A 22,429-nucleotide genomic window follows, 5' to 3' on the forward strand; every position below is an offset into this window, starting at 1 on the left:
TGATGCCCATAAAGTTGGAATTATAATCTTTTTTTTTTTTTTACTTCTTCTTATGAAATGGTTGTGACAATGTGATTTTTTCTTGATAGACAGAATGTATATCCTCTCAAAACTTTATTGATTGATCTGTTCCAAACATGTGGAAATTAAAACAGGAATGAAAAGAGGAGTGTGAAGAAGAACAAAAGAAAAAAGTAGAGAAGGGATGAGGGGGATGTAAAAATAGAGACATAAAGTTACTGATAAATAGAAGTGAATAGTTTATAAATGGGAGAATCCATTCAAAAGTAAATATAAAGAAGCAAAACAGAAACTTTTTTTTATTTAATATCATTTACTGCACATGTGTGTAGATTTATTATTTATTAAGTTTAAAGGAAAACAATAAAATACAGTGTGCTAACAGCTCCTGGAACAGAGGCTGTAGACCTTAATGTTGGGCGGGACTTGAACTCCTCCGGATCTCAAAGTGGGGTCAGGGGCCCCCCCTTCAGGTCTTTAAAGGAGCCTTTGGATGAACTCGAGGTTTTAAGTTTAAATGCACAAATGTTGAAGACATTTTTATAGTTGCATACTTTAGCTGCTGTTAGTCTTCAGCTGTGGATGTGTGAATGGTGCACTGAGGCTCAGAGAGAGAGAGAGAGGGAGAGAGAGGGAGAGAGCTTCCCTGGCAGGCATCATCCCCCTTCAGTCAGTCTGACCGCCCACAGTCCGGGGGGAGAAAGTGCTGCTTTGTCAATGACGGGAGCGGCGGAGGGAAGGACAGAAAACAAACTTTAGTGGCATTATTTCCGGTCGGTTAACGATTTCACTCTCAGCTGAGAAGTTTGCAGAGCCCGGCGAGCGATACCTGGCCGAAGAGGAGCGACATATTTTTGGTAAGTCTCTGCGCATTTTAGCACTCTGTGTGGCGGTGATAGGAAGCAGATTGACAGGCTTTTTTTGTTTCGACGGAAAGATGCATGCACAGCCGAACGGCCGTGACCGGAATAAATGCCCCGAGATGTGGGAGATCATTCCGACCATTTCTTTAAGACGTCTGCGTTAAGTTTTAGTCGCTGCCTCGTTTTTACACCTAAGATTTTATGAAGGGTTTTTCGGGGATGAAAGTTGCATCATGTGTTTCAACTAAACGCTTTAAAAAAAAGTGTTATTTTAGTCTAGCTGTCCATTCAGCTGCTCAGCCCAGAAGCATTTCACCATTTCATGCAAAGTTCCCATCTGCTGCCAGTGTGTTTCGCAACAATTCATGACTCATGCAGAAGACGTGCATTCCCAATGTCACCATGAACAATAAATAGACTCATTCATGATATTATGAGTTTTTTTTCCCTCAAAGGTCTATCATACGAGCTGGAAACATAAAATTAGATTGCTATCTGCAAGCTGTTTATCCATCCTCTTTGTGTGTGTGTGTTTTCACTGAGGAATGCTGCTGCTGGTGGTGTTGTGTTTTTGCAGAAGTGGCCCTGCTGTGGAAGCTGGAAGTCATCATGGTGGTCAGTTTGGCCTGCGTCACCTGTCTCTGCCTGCTGCTGGTCTTAGTCAGCGGTGACCCCTGCCTCATCATCAGTGAGATCAACGCCGACAACCCCAGACTGGACACCACGGAGTTCGTGGAGCTGTACCACACCAGCGGCCAGCGGGCGTCACTGGATGGCTACACCCTTGTGTTTTACAATGGAAATGGAAATATAGCCTACAAGGTGTTGGACCTCAAAGGCCACAGCACAGATGACCGGGGGTTCTTCTTGGTGGGTTCGGTGGACATGCTTCCCAAACCCGCCATCCTCCTGCCGCCTAACACGGTCCAGAACGGCCCAGACGCCATCGTCCTTTACCACACACCTGCTGCTCGCTACAGCGAGAAGATGAACGTCACATCTGTTGGGCTGGTGGACGCCGTGGTCTACATGACTCGCCGAACTGGGGGTGCAGAGTTCCTGGCTGAAATCCTGACACCAGGGGAGCCGGCCTTCGTTGAGGATGAAACAACACTGGAGGGGGATGAGTCCATCGAGAGGTGCCTGATGTCTGAAGATCAGTGGGGCTTTCAGGTGTCCTCGCCCTCCCCAGGTCAGCGGAACAACTGCACCCCACCTGCCGCTGCACCGACCGCTCCGTTGATCACAGAGCTGAAGCTGGGCGGGGGGCAGGTGGACGGGTTTGTTGAACTCACTGAGGCGCCGGGTGCAGGCCCTCTGGTGCTGGTAGTGTGGGATGGGAAGACAGACAGGGTTAGTGTTGGAGTGGACGTGGATTCGGACAGTGCCAGGAATGGGCTGATCTCTGTGACCATAGCAAAAAACTACATGAAAGGTCAGTGTTTCACCATCCTGGTGCACGTTGGAGGTTTATGTGTGATTTCCTTCATGCATACATTTGTTTCTTTAAACTTGTCCCTCTTCTTGTTCTCAGGAGATGAGTCTGGGGCAGTGGCCGTTTACAGTGGCAGAACCACAGACTTCCCCGTGGGCAGTGCTTTGAGCCAAATACAGCCTCTAGATGCATTTGTGTTTGCCGGACCAGGAAACAAGCCAAGTGCCAACCTCACAGAGACTCTCATCCCCGGCAGGCAGCCGTACCAGCTCAGCAACAGGCAAGACATTCTCAGATTTTCCTTTAACTCCAAAGGTTTCGTTTCACAATGTGTCACTGGAGTGAGTAATGCTGAGCTGTTACTTCACTGATGTTGTGCAACTGGTTGACCTTGTTTGGCTGAGGGTCACCTCTTCACACACATGTTTCATCCATCACATTTAATTGACATCTCTCTTAAATACTGAGCATGTTTTAAGACGTCATCTTCAAGCTAAATGTCAGCATTTCTTCATAATTTCTCTGCCAGTTTGAGAGAGGGCGGCTTCTATCTCAGTCGGTGTGGTGTGGCGACCTGGTCCAGAGATCCTGGCATCTTCTGGGAGGCCCCACAAACTCCTGGGCTGCCCAACCAATGCCCCTGGCCAAAAATCTGTCCTCACAGTATCGGTAAGCGTTTCAATATGCTTCATGCATTATTTAAGACGTATATGTATAGATTCTTGGACTGTTTAGACAGTCCATATGTCTGGTGGTGAGTGAGCTACCACTTCAGGATAATACAGTGTATCTAGCTGCTCGAATAGTTCAAAGAATATTTTTAATATTCGTCATCTCATCATAAGACACATTTTAAGTTTACTTATATAAATACAGATACACTTTGCAACACAGCCCTGACCTTGGGGAAGTTTTCAGATTTCGTCATTCATCAGCAAGGGAGAGAAATAGCTACATCCCTGTAACAAGTACTTCAATTTTTAGAACCGAGAGTAGCAGAAAAAAGGAACCATTATTAGGAGAAATGGAAAGTTATCGTCTTTTTATTGAAAGAAATCAGCTTTTCAGGAGCCAATCAGCCCCATGGCTCACAATGTGGAGTGATAATACGATTATAATAATGTGTCTATTTATTTATCTGCAGCAGAAGGATGTCAAATATAAAGCCTTTTAGCAAAGATCAGTGTAAGATAGATTTTGTTATTATGCAGTACAGTCACACTGCTAATGGTGATAATTGCTGTATTAATAGGAGCTGACATTTTTGGTCCCCACAGAAACGTATGTTTAAAAAAAACAACACGAGTTGGTTTTATGGAGTACGGCAGTCCTTTGTTTTTTATTTGAAGGGAGAGAGGATGTACCCCCAAGCAGTGTTCCCATTGAGCACCCGGATGGCCTGTGGGAAGAAGCTCCTCCTGAGCCTCTCCATGTTGGCCACAGTAACGTTTTCCTGACCAAAGCACTGAAAACAGGCCATGATCTGAATGATTGGTGCCTCTGGCTGATCTTACTGTCCTGTTACAGTGTACAATCCAACAGGCTCTCAGTGATGCTTGTGTAAGATGTTGACAGCAGCTGAGTGGAGAGCCTGAAGCTTGACCTTGCTGCTCTCTTCGGCTGTCTGGGCTTTAAAGTGAGAGGCACCCATACAATAACTTGTAGTGACATTCAGTAAAGGGGTTGCTGGCCTGACACCATGTGGGCATGCTTAGTGTGAAATATTAATGCATTGTTGAGTAATATCCTCCCTTGATAATAGTCAAACAACTGCCATGTTATAGCTTCAGTTATCAGCTTTCCATGACAAGTTAATAGCACTCTAAACCAAAATAAATGATTTATGAAGCACCTTCCTTTGTGCTTTAGTGATTCCTGGAGGGACAGATTCACCACCTCACCTCCCTCCTTGGGGCAACAGCGACTTCCTCATCAACGAGCTGAACACCGACACACCTGGCGCAGCCGAGGACGGCGAGTACATCGAATTGTGGCACCCATCAGGACGCAGAGTCTCCTTGCAGGGCATTTGGATACTGCTGTTCAGCGCACACAACAACAAACCCTATAGGGAAATCAGCCTAAGTGGACACTTCACCACTGCCAAAGGATACTTTCTGCTCGGCAGTGACAGGCTGGTGCCGGCTCCATCGCTTCGACTGCCCCCTAACACCATCCAGAATGGACCGGATGCGGTGGCACTCTACCGCAGCCCATTCGGTCCACCGTCAGCAACACAGAGGGGCATCCCCACTAAAGGCCTGCTGGATGCAGTGGTGTATCGACAGAGAGGATCAGATAGGGAGGCACAGGAGCTGAGCAAAGCTCTGACACCTGGACAGCTGCCACTGCTGGAGGATCCAGATGTTCTGCCTGGAGATGAGGCCCTCAGCCGCTGTCGAGGACTTTACCCCTATGACCTGTCTGCTTTTTCAGTGAGTATAAAAGGGAAAGGATTTTACAGTACATTTACATTTAAACTAAACAGGTAATGACACAGGGTCCAGCTTCTTGCCAATTAGCATCTGTACCAACTGAGCCTGTTAGACCAGAAACTGAGGATACAGCTGACAAACTGTCTCATTAAAAGCATGTCATATCATGTTTAAAGGTTTAATATGGCACAATGTGGCCAATTATTCTAGGTGGCTCCACCCACCCCTCTGAGGGAAAACAGCTGCCCCCGCCCTCCTCCAGCCCCCGAGGGTGTGGTCATCAGTGAGGTGGCTAGTGGCCACTGGACCAATCACAGCCAGCAAAGGGCCTTTGTGGAGCTGCACGGGCCACCCATGACAGACCTGCGGGGCCTGGTGCTCTCGGTGTTTCAGCAGGGGCGTACTGGGACCGTCATTGCGCTCCCTTTGACTGGATCTCTCGACCAGGATGGATTTTACGTCGTTGGAAATGTCACTGGCGCAGGTGAGGGCAGTGGCTTCAACTAAAACTCTTGCTTTGAACAACCTTTCACACCATCAGCTCCTCTCTCCACCTGCATAGATCAGACCTTCCCAGAGGGCTCCACCGTGCCAGTACGAGGAGCGGTGGTCCTGTGCTATGACCTGTTCAGCGTCTGCAGAGCTGGCACTGCTCTGACCAACTCCAGCCTCAGAGATGTGCTGGTGTTCAGTGAAAGCCAACAGCTGCTTGCCTCTCTGTCCACCACTAGAGGGAGACAAGTGATACCAGCTCTCAGGTGAACACACACTGAACCCAAACAGCATACATAGACATGCATGTTCCACATCAATGGTGACAGGCTGGGTTTAGGATTCAATCATAGCTTCTCTGTTCTAACTGATAGATAACCAGGCTACAGCTTTGTTGAGATGTTCGAACACCTTAAATCACTTTCAGGCCTTCTAGGAGAATATCATGACAAAACCGTGACCATAATTATGCCAGCAGGCTTTTTCCACAGTGGATATATGGACTTTAAGTGGCAGTTAAGGCACAGGTGTAATTATTTAAACCTGTGTTTTTTTTCCTACTGTGACATTTAAAAGTACATTTAGTAAAAATTATTTCTTTAGACACATTTTCTGTGGATATGGTTTTATTACATTACATTAAAAACAGTTTAGACGCAATCCCTCCTTAAAAATTCGGGGAAAAAATGTGCAAATCGCACAACAAACGCCACATTTTATGACTCACGACCTGTCAGATATTCATGCTCGATCACACGTGCATATCAGTTAAAGGGGATTATTATTTTTCTACTCACTGACTTTTTGTTCCTTATATATTTTAACCTAAAACACACTACGTGCAGGTCAGTGGAGGACGGCCCTGTCTCACTCAGCAGGTGTTCATGCTGCGAGGTGAGGAGTCCTTCCTCGTGGACGAGCTCCTCTCCGACCCCCCACAGCGGCAACCTCTGTCCGAGCTCCGCCTTCTCGAGTCAGATTGACCTCTGCCTTGGACCGCTGTCCAGTGACTGGCAGGAGCCATCAGGAGGTGCAGGATCCTAATGTTTACACAGCTAAAACTAGGCACAATTTACAAACCGACTAATTTTGACACAGAATATGGTGTGTTTCAGTTTTCCAGACCCTGACGTAACAACCAAAGGGATTACTTGCATTATTTTATAACTGTTTATAAGTAGAGACATTAATATAATCACTGATAAAATTTAGTTTATAGTTTATATTAGTTTGTTAGATGATCATAACACAACAACTTCTCCATTTGCCGTAGGCTGCAGTGGTCTAATCCAAGGGAAGAGGGTCGCTGAGGTGGCTGACTATTTGGAGCAGAGGTGCCACTGTGGCATTTCTGCATTGTATCTTCAAGGTAAGGCACTTCTACACACCTTTTCAGTTGTATTGCATGAAATGACAGCCTCATACTGAGAGGGAAAATGTGGTTTTCTAATAATCAATGAGTTCTACCAGTGTAATATGAAGCAAAAGATTACTGCTATAGCAAGCCAGCAGGTTCTCCGAAGGCTCAGCTGTGGCTTTGTCCCTTTAATTGCCACATCATTCATCACATATGTATCTAGTAATGTTTGTGAAATATGCCAGTTCTGGTTGGTAGGTTTGCAGAATGGGCTGAAAATGACATCTTGAGCACTGTAGTGACTCATCTGTCTTTTGTGGTTAAGGAGCTAACTTTTCCTGCGTGTCTGGGTGGCTGCGAGTGTGGGGGAACATCCAGGCGCTGTCAAACCATCAGAAGGCCCTCATCATCCAGACGTCACACATGAATCCTTCATCTGTGCAGGGAGACGCCTGTTCTTCTCCCACCACCGATCGCTACACGAGCACAGGTTAGAGCCTTCTGATTTGAGTATCTCTGAAAAATGAATCTAATTCTAATCAGCTAAATCAATGAATTAACAGTCTGTACTCTGCTGTGAAAATACATGATGTCAGAATGGACTCTGGGGGGCTAAGACACACTGAATAAAGAAAAACTAGTTCATAAAATCCCACATAAAATTTAATCTGTGTCTAGACACATCCTGATTGGAAACAAATGTGTTAACCTTACTCCCAACCGTGTGGCTTATATGGTGTATTGCACAAGAAATACCGCACTAGCTGTTTTTTAATAGTCAGACCCATCACTACTCCATGCATGTATTACACAGAGACACAGGATACCGACTCTCCTGTTACATGTGTTGATGGATGATCTAGTAAATGTCCTTCCGTATAAACATTTAACCCTTTTGAACTACCTATTAAAACCTCCACAAACAGGCCAGCTTCAGTGTGTGTTGTTGTCTTCATGTACCTTCAAATAAGGTAACAGAATAATGATACTGAAGCCAACATCCCACTGGAAAAGACACAACACGCGCTCTCTGCTGCCGTCTGAGGAATCATGTTGTGAGAGTGCAATCAAGGCACCAGCTGCTGGAAACAACATGGATTTTTATTAAAACTAACAAGTAGCTACAACCACTATGCCTCTTATTATAGTGTGGAAAAAAACATTAATTTTCCCAGTAAAAGAACAGTCTGTTGATGCATGGTCATAAGAAAAGAGAAGTTCAGTCTCTCTCTATATATATGAAAACATTGACACAGCATTCACCTAAACTTTTCTAACTTAGAAGTATTAAGAATAAATTGAGAGCTTTGCAACACTTGAGGCACTCTTGTGTAAGAGAAAAATTACACGGTGCAGGTGCTGATTGCTGATAGTCTTTTTCATTTAAGTGTTGTGTTAAGAGTGGTCAAATCAAACACTGAAGGATTATAAAATCATGTTTTATTCATGCTTGAGTTTTCAAGTAAATTAAAGATATGTTTATAACATTTAAACTCACACACACACACACACACACACACACATCAGGCTGTATATCATACTATGAAATCAAAAACTTTAATTTTCTGCATCCCATCAAAACCTTTTTTTGACAAGAAATGTATGCATTGATGTCAATTTTAAAGTTTCACATCACAATATTCGAACTGGTCCATTATCTTTTTTTAAGAATTGTGCTGTAAACAGTAACAGCTTTCTCTCTCTTTCTCACTCTCTCTCTTTTTTTTTAATCCCTCCTAGCATCTGCCCTGGGCTTACAGATAGGGCTGATAGTAGCAGTCCTCCTGCTGCTGGGCCTGGGAGCTGCTCTTGTCACATATTTCTACAGGAGGAGGTGAGGATTCCTGCATTTTATCCCAACCAAACATATTGAACTGATGGCTGCTTTCAAGTCACTTATGGAAAAAAAAAAAAAAAAAAAAAAAAAAGCATAGTGACGTCTAACCATGAAAAACACCACCGGTGTTACATCCTCTGGGGTTGGATTTTGAAGTATGTGTGCATGAGTTTTAGTTTTTGGTGAAGGCTGCAGATAAATAAACCAATTGAGAGGAGAGTTTGTTATCAGGAGCATGATTGATTGGCTGTGAAACGGGATAAACAAAACATTAATCTCATGCAGTGTGTCGTTAGCCCAGAACTCTTATTGGATGGAGAGAGCTCAGCGAAAGTCTGTTTTATTTCAAAGCATATAAACGGCTGCACTACATCAGAAACAGACAGCTTGACTTATCAAAGGTGATATTACCTCTGCAGCGATCAATACATGTCTGAATAGATGTATAATCTTATATATTTTGGCATAAATGATACAAAACAAGCACGTTTTCACACTGATCTTTAAAGTAGACAAAAAGAACCAATCCATCTATATTCAAACCCGTTTGCGGGTGCAGCAGTCTAAGCAGAGACACCCACTTTTCCCACTCACTGGATACCGAGGGACTAAGAGTGGTTCAAAACCCCCTTATGAAGAAAGAGGCATCGAGGCCTATTGCGTCGCCCGGTATGGCACAGCCTGGGCCCCACCCTGGAGCCAGGCCCGGGGTCGGGGCTCGTATGTGAGCACCTGGTAGCCACAGGGTCCGGCCGGGTACAGCCCTAAAAATTGGGGGTTTTATCCGACAGATCTGCCAGAAACTGAAAAAAGAACCATGTCCAACAATTCAGACATAAATATTACTTAGTAATTAATTTATTCAGGAAATATTTAATGTTAAGACAGAGCACCAAGTCGCGCTACAGAAGAAATGTTTTGGTTTGTAGACGGCTGATCAGTGGTTTAATTTTTTGGATTAGATTCTCTTGACTTGAAAGTCGCATCAATTTGAAGCTGAGGTTTAAACATGTACAACGTTTTTTTCCTCCACATTTTCAGTCTGAACATTTTTAAAAAGAGACTTTTCTCTCTTACTGCCCCTTTCTAATAATTTTTAATGTTAATGTGTGTATTCTCAGGCGTCCTCTGGACTACTACACCATGGAGCTGAATGAACACGCAGAGGGACTGTCAGATCTATAATCCAGGCTTTGAATCAATGTGTTTGCATCTGGAAGTGCTTGTGTGTGTGTGTGTGTGTGTGTGTGAGGACTTCAGCAGAGAGAGACGGGGGTAATCAGAGGCTCATTTGACGTATACGTAGCTGGTTGTGTGTCCGTTCTGAGAGGAATGCCACCTCAAGTGTCCTTCTCTGTGTCACTGATGAAATGTACGTGTAATTGTTAACAATGCCTCTTGCATCCTGTGTGTGCAGTGCGTGATGAAACATTTCACGGCACCACTGACATCAAATTAGACAACTCATGAGCTTACTTTTAAAAATTGAGATAATGACATATTTTTCTAAGGATTAATGATACAACCTTTGCCTGTGAAAAGTGCTGGTTACTACTTTTAAGGGAAAGGAAGATTTAAAGGGAAGGAGTGTTTTTAAATACTGTATATGCAGGACGCACACAGTGTTTTAACATCAGGCTTTTATAATGAGATAATATTTGTTACACTCTCTTATGTATTCCTAAAATTGGCTCAGCTTCCTGCTTTGATTCCTTGCTACATGCTGTATAATAGCCCGTCTCAGACTTCAGTCAGTCAGAGAGCTTGATCGCTCTTTAAATGTGAACGTCTCTTAACTTGTGATGAGTGTCTGTAACCACTTTTGTACGCTTGCTTCAAGCAAACTGTTTACATTTCCTTAATTGAAAATTACAAGGAAAGCCTGTGTGATTGTGATGAAATGATTTGTTGAATGAAGAGATTACCTGGTGTTCAGAGCTATTATGTGTTTTCTTTTTTAAAGTCTCAGATGCCTCCTCTGTGCCTTTGACCTTAGTGTTTATTTGATCAGTGAATTCCTCACTTATTAGAGGGGCATTACTGCCATCTCTGCTGCAGCCATAAATATCAATACTGTAGATTTAATGTCTATATTTTCAGGGGAGGGGCTGGGCCATGTATGAGCAATCTAAAAGAGTAAATTATTGTAAAAATGCAGACAATTTTGATGAAGTTAGTTTGATTTTTAAAGGGCCAGTGTGTAATTAATGGGTTCATTTAGTTCCAGTCTTACTATATTTCTAGATTACGGCGGGCTTATTGCATTAGTGTAAAAGGTCATTGCAGCTGAGCTCCTGTGGATGTTTCTGAAAGGGAGCAACCATTAGCTCTGAATGATAAGGCCCTTTTCCTGTGTGTGCCGCCACCACATCTCTGCTCATGCTTCACCGCTTTGCGGCTGCAATCTACAAACTCGCCACAAGATGCCACTAAATCATACACACTGGTCCTTTTATGGTTTCAGAGTTTAGTCATACAATTACAGTTGCCAGATAGAGTGCCATAAGTTTGAATATTGCTGTGTTCGATCATGTCAATGTGCCATCTGTAAGGAGACCTCTCTGAATACCCACTCCTCAGTTCAAATCCCACAATATTGATATTCCTTAAAGGTAGGGTAGGAGATTTCATTCTGATGCACTTTTTGTTAAATTAAATTCTCATTCCGATAGCAACCAATTAGTTTGTCAGTTTCGCTTTAAAACGAAGAATATTAATCATCTGTGGAAGCTATAAAACGCTAAAAACATCAGCCAATCCTGCGAGGCGCCGTTGTGCATTTAGTTGGCTGGTTGTCACTCTCTTCCCGCTCTGCGCGCACCAGAGGGGTACGTGCATGATGGCCAAAGTCACAGACTGGTTGGGAGGCGTGGCTTCGGGGTGAGCTCCGAGAGAAAAGGGCGTGTGTCTTCTTCTCCAGACTTTCAAAATCTGGCTGACTCTGACTGAGTTCTCAAAATCTCCTACCCTACCTTTAATACTCCTTTATGTTCCTGTAATATGAGATTTAAGAAGAGATTTAAGATCCTGGGCAGTTTCAGGCTTTTTGGGCATTCACACTGATGTGTTTTTTCCCCTTACAATGTACGTATGTAATGTTTATAAAATGTATTTTATTGTAAACTTTTAGGCTGTAGGTTTGTAGTAAAGTAGGATAAGGTAATTGCACCTCAAGAATACACAATCTGTATCAACATACAAATGTTTTGATGCTCGAATAAAATGTTTCTCCATCCTGAAAAGAGCTACTTGATGGCTGAAGGCGAGCACTTCTGCTGAGAGCACATCTGTTTTGTTTATTTTTGTGCAAATGTTACAAGGTTATGAGGTAAACTACTTCAACAGGTGTGTAATTATACATCAGTCCTTCGCCTCCTGCTTTGACCCTGCTCTCAGTGTGAGATCATTTTCATTCCTTATATAGTGACTGTTATTATACCTCCTGCCACCCCCACTGCTTCATATCTTCTTCGTCTATCTTAATTTTGTGCTTCAGATGAGGTTGGTGTGAGAGCACAGCTGGGTCATACACATAAGCTGTGTAACAATGTAACAATGTTTCCCCTGACTACATGATTTGTTTATCATCTGTCTGCTGCTCAGCCTCTCTGGTGAACACTTTACACCTGTAATTATAGAGTGGCTGTCATGTCGGTCTTCAGCTGTGGTTTTAAGCTGCCTGTGGTCGAGCATATCCGCCTTTGCAAGTGCAGACTGAAGCGTGGCTAAGCCCTCAGCACTTGAATAACATTACATTGCATGCAGAAGTCTTTTCACTCCTCAACCTGCTAACCACAACACAGGAAGGCATGTTAGATAGACAGGAAGGAGACACAGTATCTGTAGCAACCGTACTGACTTTATAATGTGTGTTCTCGATGTGTGTTTCATTTGTGCGCTTGTGCTCACTGTTAGATTCTGCTCTTCGGATTCACTTGACTGCTTTTTTGAGGTGTATGGTGTTACCATGTAAGGCGGCGTTTCCACCTACAGACAACCAATGGTGAGTTACTCTATGCTGCATTCTGTGGATCTTTTTCATTCTTTGTGACACGACACAGAGATCTGTTGGCCGTGAACATCCATTGAAAATGGAATATTATAACTGTAATAACAACAAATGCTTCTAAAGTAGCTGACATATTGTTTCTTTTTGTTGTGTGGGTGCTTTTAGACATTTCTTTACCATAATATATGGATGTAATGAAATATTTTTGCTCGTTGAGAAGGACGAGTTGATGTTGTACTGAGTTTGTTTGGGGTATGACATCTTGACATGGCTTCCTGTGAGAGGTTTGATCAGCAGAAAAAAAAACCACACAGGAAGTGATTTGCCATTTCCAGTTTGTGCAAAACCTCAAACATAATTGAATTTTTATTTGCACCACTTTCCAAAAAAATTAACTTAAAAAAAATGTGTCACTCAATGGGTAGATAAGCAGCACCTTGTGGTGTTCTCATAAATAAGTGTGAAATGCAGCCTCACCGGAGGCTTTAACATTTAACCAACTTTTTCCGTCAAAACTTCTCATAATGAAAGTGTGAGATATGCAGAGAGCATTATGTAATTTTAATCAAGAAGGGAAGTCATTTGAAAACAGTGAGAAGCACTTCAAAAGGCCTGCACACCCCCAATTTTCACTCACTGCTTGATTTGCCTAAAGAATTCAGTGGGCACGGTCACTTTACATTCAGTCTTTCAATTTAATTTTCCTTTAATTGTCCCTCTCCCTTGAAACAGCAAACACTTGAATACGTGTAGAGCCTCTGTGATTCTAAAGGGATTTGCTGGTGTGATATAAGATCTCATTTGTGTGTGTTCCTGGTTACAATGTTTTTTACACCATGAAAGTGAGGTGTCAGTATTGATGTACACATGTACAAAAATAGGCTAATTAAAATGATTTTTGTCCTTAGACTCTGATGAAGGTACTTCACTGCTCACTAAGGTGGAGCTGTGGAGGAAGAGAAAGACTGTGCAGAATCCAGAATGAATGATGGACTGACAGGATAGGTTTCTTAAGGAACAGCCAAGAGGCAGCAGTTATCACAAAATGCATTCACCATGAGGACAAAGGAAGTTGAGCCAGGAAGTCGACACTTTTAACCTGTCAGAGATGGCAGTATTATGTGCAGTAACTCTGAGTTTGTGAAGTGTTTTTAATCATCTATTTATACTAAATTTTGCCTTTAAAGTGCCCTGATCTTAATGCTGCATCTTCTCCTTTTAACCAGGAAGAATAGAGGCTTAACTGTACCTCAAATGTCTTCAGTCACTTGGACAAAGCGCTGAACAGAGACGCCAGCTTCTCTGGTTAGGAGCATGAAAATAGATTTCCATAAAAATTAAAAAAGTTCTGTTCTGTGCAGTCTCATTTAGATGTGTTCCTTTTCATTGAATCACAAGTGCATAAATTAAATGTGCACAATAATACAAGAAAGAGTTTGAAAAAGACAGATTTATTCAAGTTTCATTTAAATAATGCAAGTATTTTTGTTTGTATTATGTAGACACAAGCAGCAGAAGCATTTGATGTAGATGGTAACAATGGAAAGAAAAACTCACTATGACTCCATTATGGACCGAAGCAAACGCATTATGTGGCAGGACGACTGCTACATGGATCTCCAGTCTACGCCTTGCTCTGCCTCATCACAAGCAGCCGCAGAAGGTAAAATTTAAACATGTCTCCCATGTTGGCTTTAATACCAGCAGCCTTTTGTGGCCTTTCTTCATGTAAACAGCTCCAAACGGATCCAAGTTGTCTCAATTGTTGAGCCGATCAAAATAAAATATACACTCTATATAAGAGTAAAATCATTTAAATCATCATCATGATTTTCACCCATATTCTGTTCTTATCAAGATTTATAAGGTGTATAGATTAGAATCTAATCAGCACACCAACAATGACTGGATGATTTTTTAAAAAAGGAACAGATAAGACAAGCTTCAACCTACAAACTTGTCTCACCACAATATTCTGAAACAATTAGGAACCACAATCCTAATCTTAAGTCTTGCAAATGTTGTGGTGAGAAAAAAATTGATATCACAGGTTCAGCTCACTGTTCATGCCTAAAACTTCAAGTTTAGCTTGATTGACAGGTGGCCAAGAGCCACCACACTTACCTCAGGAAACCTATGGGTGACATCACAGAGCATTAAACCTCACAGAAAGCTCTGTACTTGAAAAACAGCAGTAGCCTACATATAAACTATGACTCCTGTATGATTTTATGCAATGCACTGCTATGATTTACTTCCTGATTTAATTTAATTAAAATAGCAATTATATGTGTAGTACTTAAGTTTGGCAGAGCTTCGTTAACCTTTACTGACTCATTATGACTTGTAAGGCAGGTCACAGATTGTAATCAGGAATAATCACGACCCCACAGCTGACTCTCCAAGCCTAGTGGTGACGCTCATCAGCCTTGTCCTCCTCTACACAACCATCAGAAGATCTGAAAATGATGATAATTGATACCTATGAAGCAGGGAAAGGCTATAAGAAGATCAATTTGCCTTCACAATTTTCCACTGCATAGGTGTCACAAAAAATGGCAGCTAAAAGAGATGTGTGAAAGTCAAGTCAAGACATGTTCTGGGAGACTGGGAAAATGAAGCCCAGGAGTGATGCTGCAGAACCATTCTTGATATGACTTAAATAGATATTTTGGTCATTATTCATCATCACCATCAACGTGATGAGCTATGTCTACAAAACAAAAAAAGAACAGCTTTACAGCTGGGGTGGAAACATTTGCTGGGGTTGTGTAGCAACAGGAAATATTTCACAGAGAAGCAAGACCTGATATCAGCAGATCCTGCTTGCAAATGTCACATGGTCATTCACAAAAATGCCTCCACTCAGCTGGCTCTCAGCCCCAATATCACCTACCTGATCAGTGCATCCTATAAAAAATGTGAACACTGAGACAAGAATAAAAGCCAGAGGATCTCTAAAATCTGTAGGAAGCATACTAGATCATATGTTTTTGTTGCCTCCCCTGCTTCATGAGTGATTTGGCCTCTGGCTTAGATAATGGTTGTCATTTCTGTTTTGGTTTAGATCTCCTATGGATCCAAAAACATCAAGGCCAGCTGCAAAGCTTCACCACACCCTCCTTCCTGGAGGACATTGTAACTCACCTGAGAAATATAGATATATTAAGTTCAGCTGAAGAGACCCAGATAAAGGAAGCAGGCCAGTTACTGGACCAGATTAACATGCTCATAACTGTTGTGACTGGGAAGGAGAGTCAAGGCTCTGATGCCCTTCAGGGCTTTATAGAAAGCTCGGATTCACAAATTGCTCAGCTTATCATAAACCACGGTGAGTAGATTGAAGAGAGATTTGCTTCCACTGTTGGTCATTCTGGGTGATGAAAAATGTGATTTCAGCAAGTAATTGAGGCACCTAGAGGCAGAACGATCTGGTAATTGTAGCAGGTGGTGGTTGAATTCCTTAATCTTTGAACTTTTTTATAAAAGCTCTACAAATGCAATCCTTTACATGTTTCAATTAATACATTTTAATGTGGTAGTCCTGCTTAGAGTAAACTAAGTCACTTCTTTTTTGTAGATACCATAGTGAGGGAGCACAAAGATGTGCTCTTGAGGCGATATGAACAGTACAGAGACAGAGATTCGGTCAGCTGCCCCAAACTTAACATCTCCTCAAGAACCCTGCTAATGGTCGACGGACTCTCTGATCTGCAACAAAAGGAGCATGACCTGATGCAGGTGGGAGTGACTCGAGGAGGAAAAAGAAATCATCTAAGGCAGCTGGGGCTATCCAAACTGTTCGAGCCTCTGACCCGGGTCAGTTTGCCTCCCAGGTTCTCCCTCACAGTTGGGGTGGCTGGTATCGGCAAGACAACCTGGGTGCGACACTTTGTCCGACAGTGGTGCCAAGGGGCCCTCTGCACAGACGTACACCTTGTCTTACCTTTTACCTTTTGTGAGCTGAACTCCCTGGAGAAGATTTCTGCTGAAAAGCTGGTGAAAATGTCTTTTCCTCATCTAACAGACCCCAGCCTGATCCTGAACAGCTCCTGCAGGACTCTGCTCATACTAGATGGTTTGGATGAATTTCGCAGCACTTTAAATTTTTCCGACGCTGCACCATGCAACGATTCTAAGAAAGAAGTCTCCATTGATGATTTAATTACTAACATCATCCGAGGAAATCTGCTCCCTGACATCTCTGTGTGGGTGACTTCCAGACCTGGAGTGGCTTCACTGGTTCCTGGAGGACTGGTTGACAGGGTGACAGAGATCCCAGGATTCAGCCCAAAGGACATCCACATCTTCCTCAACCACCACTTCTCAGAGAAAGATTTTGCCAGTAAAATATGGGCACACTTGGAGTCACATAAGATCTTGATGGTGATGTGCTACATACCCTGTGTTTGCTGGATCGTAGCTGATACTTTGTTGTACATCATGCAGAGTGGAACACAGGAGAGCCTTCCAAGAACCTGCACTGAGCTGTATGCACATTTCTGTTCCATGAAGGCTGAAGCAGGAGAACCAAGAGGCAGGGAGCCTGTGAAGATCGAGCAGCTTCATGGGAACAACCGCAAACTCCTTGGGAATCTTGGACGCCTGGCTTTCTATGGACTCCTCAAACACAAGTACACCTTCAGTGAGCAGGACCTCAGGGCCTATGGGATAGATCTGCTGTTAACTCAAAGCAGTTTTGGAGCTGGAATCCTTGTCCGGGAGGAGTCAGCCATACACACCACATACCACTTCACACATTTGAGTCTGCAGGAGTTTCTCGCAGCTACTTTCTACCATGTATCCTCCAAGCGGGCCATCTTTGACTTGTTCTCAGAGAGCACCATGTCCTGGCCTAAAATTGGTTTCCAGAATCACTTCAGAAGTGCCTTTCAGCACTCACAACAAGCTGAAGATGGTCATTTGGATGTGTTTGTCCGCTTCCTGACGGGCCTGCTGTGCCCATTGGCACTCAGACCTCTAGCTGGGCTTTTAGCCAAGGATGATGGCAGTCAAAAGGTGTGGGCTGCAGGATTCTTACAAGGTCTGTTAGTAAGTGGGGGTGCCGTGGTGTCCCTGCGTGCGGTCAATCTGGCTTACTGTTTACAGGAGCTCCAACACACAGAGCTACTGCGGACTGTGGAGGAGGATTTGAGGCTTGGAAACCTGGCAGGAAAGTTAACACGGCCTCACTGTGTAGTGCTGGGGTACCTGCTGCATGTTTCTCCAGAGTGCAGCGAACAGACTAATCTAACAGGCTCTCTGAATTACACCACCGTGAAATGTTTGCTCCCACAGCTGCTGTACTGTAGTCATCTCAGGTGAGCACCTCAAAGACAAATGAAGATAACCTCAGGACAAAGACTGGAGGGAAAACTTGTATTTTTATCTGATCAACAGGTTAGAGAATAATCACTTCAAAGACGATGTCATGGAACTGCTTGGAAGCCTTCTGAGTGCCAAAGACTGCCACATCAAGAAAATAAGGTGAGATCGCATTCACACAGTAGGTAAGCATTTTTCAGTCTATGTTTATGGGGATGGATGAGTATAACCAGAGTAATGTGTGTGTATTAGTGACTTGGGTGAGTAGGGACTGCCAAGTGTGATAGTTATCAGAACTGACCTGTAAATGAACCTGGGGGGGTGCATTCAGAGGCTGTTCTGCTGTTGTTTATGTAACCAGGTCACCCAGTCAAGTGCCAGTTGAAGTGCTGGGTGAAATAAAAACGAGTAATGGGATGATATGTCATATACATTTTGAAAATATAAATTTTACCTCTACAATGGATGTATTTTCATTTATGTAATTACAACTTGTGCTCTCCTTCCTTCAGCCTGGCTGAGAATTCCATCAGCAACAAGGGTGCCAAATCCCTGAGTCGAGCCCTCTTGGTGAACCGCACGCTTACTTCTCTCAAGTGAGGTCCCTTTTTTCTGTCTGAAAAAAAAAAAAAAATATATATATATATATATATATATATATATATATATATATATATATATATATATATATATATATATATATATATATATATATATATATATATATGTGTTTGGTTATTACGTAACCACCTGCTTATATTTTAGTCTCCGGAACAACAACATCGGCTCTAAAGGTGCAAAGTTCCTGGCAGAGGCCCTAAAAATGAACCAAGCCCTCATATCCGTCAAGTGAGTACTATGTTTTCTATACACAATGAACCAACACGATGACGAATGTTAATATATGTGTTCAATTTCACTCACCAGCTTCCAGAACAATTCGATTGAGGAGGAAGGTGCTCAGGCCCTCGCTGAAGTGCTGCAATGCAACCGCAAACTGGTGTCTCTGAAGTATGTTTTTTAGTCATTATTCCACTTGTCAGACATGGCACATGTTCATTTATGCTGCGTATTCATTACAAGCATTTATTGTTTTAGCATACGAAAGAATACGATCGGAGCTGGTGGAGCCAAAAGGATTGCAGATGCATTGAAGACAAACAGGACTCTCACAAAGCTAATGTAATCAGGATTTCATGTATTTATTCACATTTGCTATTTTTTTGTGTTCTATGGTGACATACTTCGAGGTGAATGATTTTGCTTTTTCTCAGTGTGCCCTAATTGTGTTCTTACCTGCAGTCTGTGTAGTAACCAGCTCGGGGACAAAGGAACAGTTGCTCTGGCAGAGGCTTTGACACTCAACCACACACTGCTCTTCCTCCAGTCAGTACCTTCTACTCTGTAATGCAGTTCAGCCTCCAAATCTGACTTCTGTCGAATAGTCTACAGCTAATGCGCTTTCACATTGTGTAATATTACACTTTACTGATGTGTTCATTAAACTGTTTTGCAGACTTCAAAGCAACTCAATCAGCAACCGGGGAATGACAGCATTGACCAAAGCTCTCAGGCTGAACCATGGCCTTCTCTCCTTGAAGTGAGCATATAACATATCCTCAACACATGCTCTATTGAGAGGCTTTTCTGCAATAACCTAACATTATGTTGACAGGACTTGATGTTACAACAGAGTCTCAGTTCTTAATTGTTATTAGTTCATGAAAGGAGTCATAGTTAATGGGAGGATCAGTGTTCAGTCAATTCTTGTCTTTCAGCAGCTAGATGCATCTGTTCCTTGTGTCAGCTTCTGTAACACAAGGTTTCAATGAGCACCTTATGGCATATAGTCTAGTTATTGGAAAATATAATCCGCTTGAATGTCTTTTTTTTCCGGTTCTAGTTTGAGAGAAAATTCAATTGGAGTGGAGGGAGCAAAAAATATGGCCCACGCCCTCCAGGAGAACCAGTCTCTACAGGACCTTGAGTGAGTCACCTCATTAACACAAGTGCAGTACAAACCTCTCTGATACACTGAAATATCCATCTGCTGAGAAAATGTCAGTCCTCCGGGCTTTTGACATGTTATGTAGTCCTATTGTATGATAGAGCAATCCAGGTTAGATTAATGAAGATGCTCACAAAATGCTGACAGGTTTTGTGAGCTGCCTTTTTTTTCACATTTTGTCACCTTTTCCCAATTAAAGGCTTTCAAACCTCACAGCTCCTGGTGTGTTTGAGGGACCATTCAGTCCCTGAACCACTTATTCATATATATAGGTGTGTGAATCTGTGTGTTCATTATCCCAGTCTCACAGCCAACCTGTTACACGATGAAGGCGTCCAAGCTATAGCAAGCGCAATCAAGTATAATCAAGGCCTTACCTCGTTGCAGTAAGTAGAGCTTTTTATACAAATCTAACCACACACACACACTGTACTTTTTGCACATTTAGATGCTTTTCAGGCATCATGCACACACTGTGAAATGCAGCTAAGCAGCTTTACTGATCTAGCTTTATGCAAGACCATTCAACACAGAATGCCACATCCAAATGGTTCCAAAAGTTATAAATTAATTTGCATTTTCATGCATTCATTTGTCTTATTGTTGGGTGTCTGTCTTTGATTTTCTTACAGTCTCCAGTGGAATTTCATCAAGTCCACAGCCACCAAGGCTCTGGCCCAGTCACTCCTCTCCAACACCACAATGCAGCTCTTAGAGTAAGGCCAATAAGACTATTGCTATAAGACTGTTTGTTATTGCTGGCCTCCTCACCCCATTATAAATCTTTGCTCCTTTCCTGCACACATGCTCTTCTCTGTAATTATATTGATTTTTATGACCCAGAATTTCAAAACAGTATTTCTTTGAGGAACAAAATGCCATCCCACAGAGTTTTATTGACTGATCGTGGTTTTGTCAACCCATAAAGAGTTATGTCGTATTGTCATTTATACATTTTACTGTGTGTTGTCTTCATGTCTGTCTTCTTGTGTTTTTTCCCTGCAGTCTACAGGAAAATGCAATTGGGAATGAAGGCGTCATCTTTCTTGCTGAAGCTCTGAAAACCAACACATCTCTGCGTACATTATGGTTAGGATTCTTATAACCAGCAAACATGGGTTATATGTAGTAAATATAGACATATGTACAACAGACAAAAGTCCTTCTACATCTAACCTCTCCCCCATATGCTCATTGCTGTGGGTTTATAGTCTCCAGGGAGTCTCAGCAGGCACCAGCGGTGCTATTGCAATGGCAGAGGCTCTCATGACCAATCAAACCCTGCAAACATTAGAGTGAGTCTGAGCTCTCCACACATACTGTTCCTTTGTTCTTTAACATTCTGCTATCTATAATAACTTGTGCCTGTTATACCTGTGCTTTGCTGCACTCTGTATTCACTTGTGTCCTTGACCTTTTAATGGTTTATTTTTTAACTATATGTTTTTCAGTCTACGTGGGAACACTGTGGGGATGGAAGGAGCAAAGGCACTGGCCAACTCCCTGAAGAGCAACAGAAGCCTCAAGTCACTGAAGTAAGTACTTTGCATCTTCTCCCCCGACTCAGAGGGAATAAAACTGTCATGACCTGTCATGTTATTTTGACATATTTTTGGAATGCTGAAGTGCTGCATTTGAATTCTGTGGGCATATGTTTTGACTTTGAGCTTCATTAGTTTGCAGGAGAACTCTCTAGGTATGGATGGAGCCATATTCATTGCAACTGCCCTGAAGGGAAACCACCAGCTGACATACATCAAGTGAGTTCTCCTTTCTGCTTCATTGTCTTCATCTATAAATACAACAGCTTTCAACTAGAGTTAATATTTTGATGCATATGGAATTATGTAGGTGATCTCTGCTCGTCTGATTAAGTGCTTTCTGGGGGTACTTGTAGCCATGGTAACCCAGAACATTAGTGCATCGGAGCACCTAATTGGGAGCACTCAAAGACCATGCCTCCCTGACATTAGCCAGCAAAACAAAAGGTCCCACCATTGCACCTATGTGTCCTACATAGAGAACAGTGAAAAGACTAATGAGGTAGTTTAGTAACATGCACCTTTCCCATCTTCCTCCTGGCACACAATGAAGGTGAATCCCTACTCCTTTCCATTACAAGGAACGGTAACACCTTACTGCCTGGTGGAAGAGTCATGAGTAACTATATCCATCTGTTTTTTTTTATCTGCAGTTTGCAGGGAAATGGAATTGGAGAATCTGGAGCAAAGGTCATTTCTGATGCTATCAGAGCCAGTGCACCAGTCTGTGTGGTGGACATCTAACTCAGGAAGGGGATCAAACAGATCAGGTGTAAATAGCTGTGCCATAGTACTGAATGTCACTATATGACTATACTGTCATTTTATATTTAGATAAATCTAATATTATTTATTATGTAATCAAGAAACTGAATGTCACTGTCACATGTGTAAAATACAGATGATGCATTTACATTGTTATAATATAATATTTATGCTATTGAAGAGACTGTAAATAGGCTTTTTTACATATCTCATGTATAGAAATAAAATGGATAAAAAAGGACACATAGTAGTTTTATTTCTATGTTGAGGATAAAAAGTGCTGCACTAAATAGCAATTATGCCTTCCTGCCTACGTTTCACTACTACACCTCTCTGTGAAG

General features: G+C 42.5%; 2 protein-coding genes across 4 annotated transcripts; both read left to right on the plus strand.

The window, feature by feature from the left end:
• Nucleotides 1-541: 541 nt before the first annotated feature.
• On the plus strand, nucleotides 542-11,163 carry LOC114437712 (uncharacterized). The gene is made up of 12 exons (XM_028408567.1): nucleotides 542-878; nucleotides 1,462-2,319; nucleotides 2,419-2,599; nucleotides 2,849-2,988; nucleotides 4,189-4,754; nucleotides 4,965-5,238; nucleotides 5,317-5,512; nucleotides 6,092-6,276; nucleotides 6,520-6,615; nucleotides 6,929-7,093; nucleotides 8,344-8,437; nucleotides 9,562-11,163. Exons 2-12 carry the CDS (start codon nucleotides 1,494-1,496, stop codon nucleotides 9,623-9,625), a joined length of 2,787 nt encoding a protein of 928 aa, XP_028264368.1. The 5' UTR covers nucleotides 542-878; nucleotides 1,462-1,493; the 3' UTR covers nucleotides 9,626-11,163.
• Nucleotides 11,164-12,242: 1,079 nt separating this feature from the next.
• Nucleotides 12,243-22,130, plus strand: nlrc3 (NLR family, CARD domain containing 3). Of its 3 annotated transcripts, XM_028408468.1 has the most exons (20): nucleotides 12,243-12,443; nucleotides 13,676-13,754; nucleotides 13,952-14,112; nucleotides 15,517-15,780; nucleotides 16,030-17,770; nucleotides 17,850-17,936; nucleotides 18,287-18,370; nucleotides 18,540-18,623; nucleotides 18,702-18,785; nucleotides 18,873-18,956; nucleotides 19,077-19,160; nucleotides 19,291-19,374; nucleotides 19,678-19,761; nucleotides 20,085-20,168; nucleotides 20,415-20,498; nucleotides 20,788-20,871; nucleotides 20,994-21,077; nucleotides 21,234-21,317; nucleotides 21,459-21,542; nucleotides 21,977-22,130. In XM_028408468.1, exons 3-20 carry the CDS (start codon nucleotides 13,980-13,982, stop codon nucleotides 22,065-22,067), a joined length of 3,408 nt encoding a protein of 1,135 aa, XP_028264269.1. In that variant the 5' UTR covers nucleotides 12,243-12,443; nucleotides 13,676-13,754; nucleotides 13,952-13,979; the 3' UTR covers nucleotides 22,068-22,130. The 3 variants fall into 3 exon arrangements, with proteins under 3 accessions (XP_028264269.1, XP_028264268.1, XP_028264270.1); XM_028408467.1 differs by lacking the exon at nucleotides 13,676-13,754; XM_028408469.1 differs by lacking the exons at nucleotides 13,676-13,754; nucleotides 15,517-15,780.
• The last annotated feature ends 299 nt before the right edge of the window (nucleotides 22,131-22,429 follow it).

This window comes from Parambassis ranga, chromosome 6 (genome assembly GCF_900634625.1).
Source record: "Parambassis ranga chromosome 6, fParRan2.1, whole genome shotgun sequence".
Lineage (NCBI taxonomy): Eukaryota > Metazoa > Chordata > Actinopteri > Ambassidae > Parambassis > Parambassis ranga.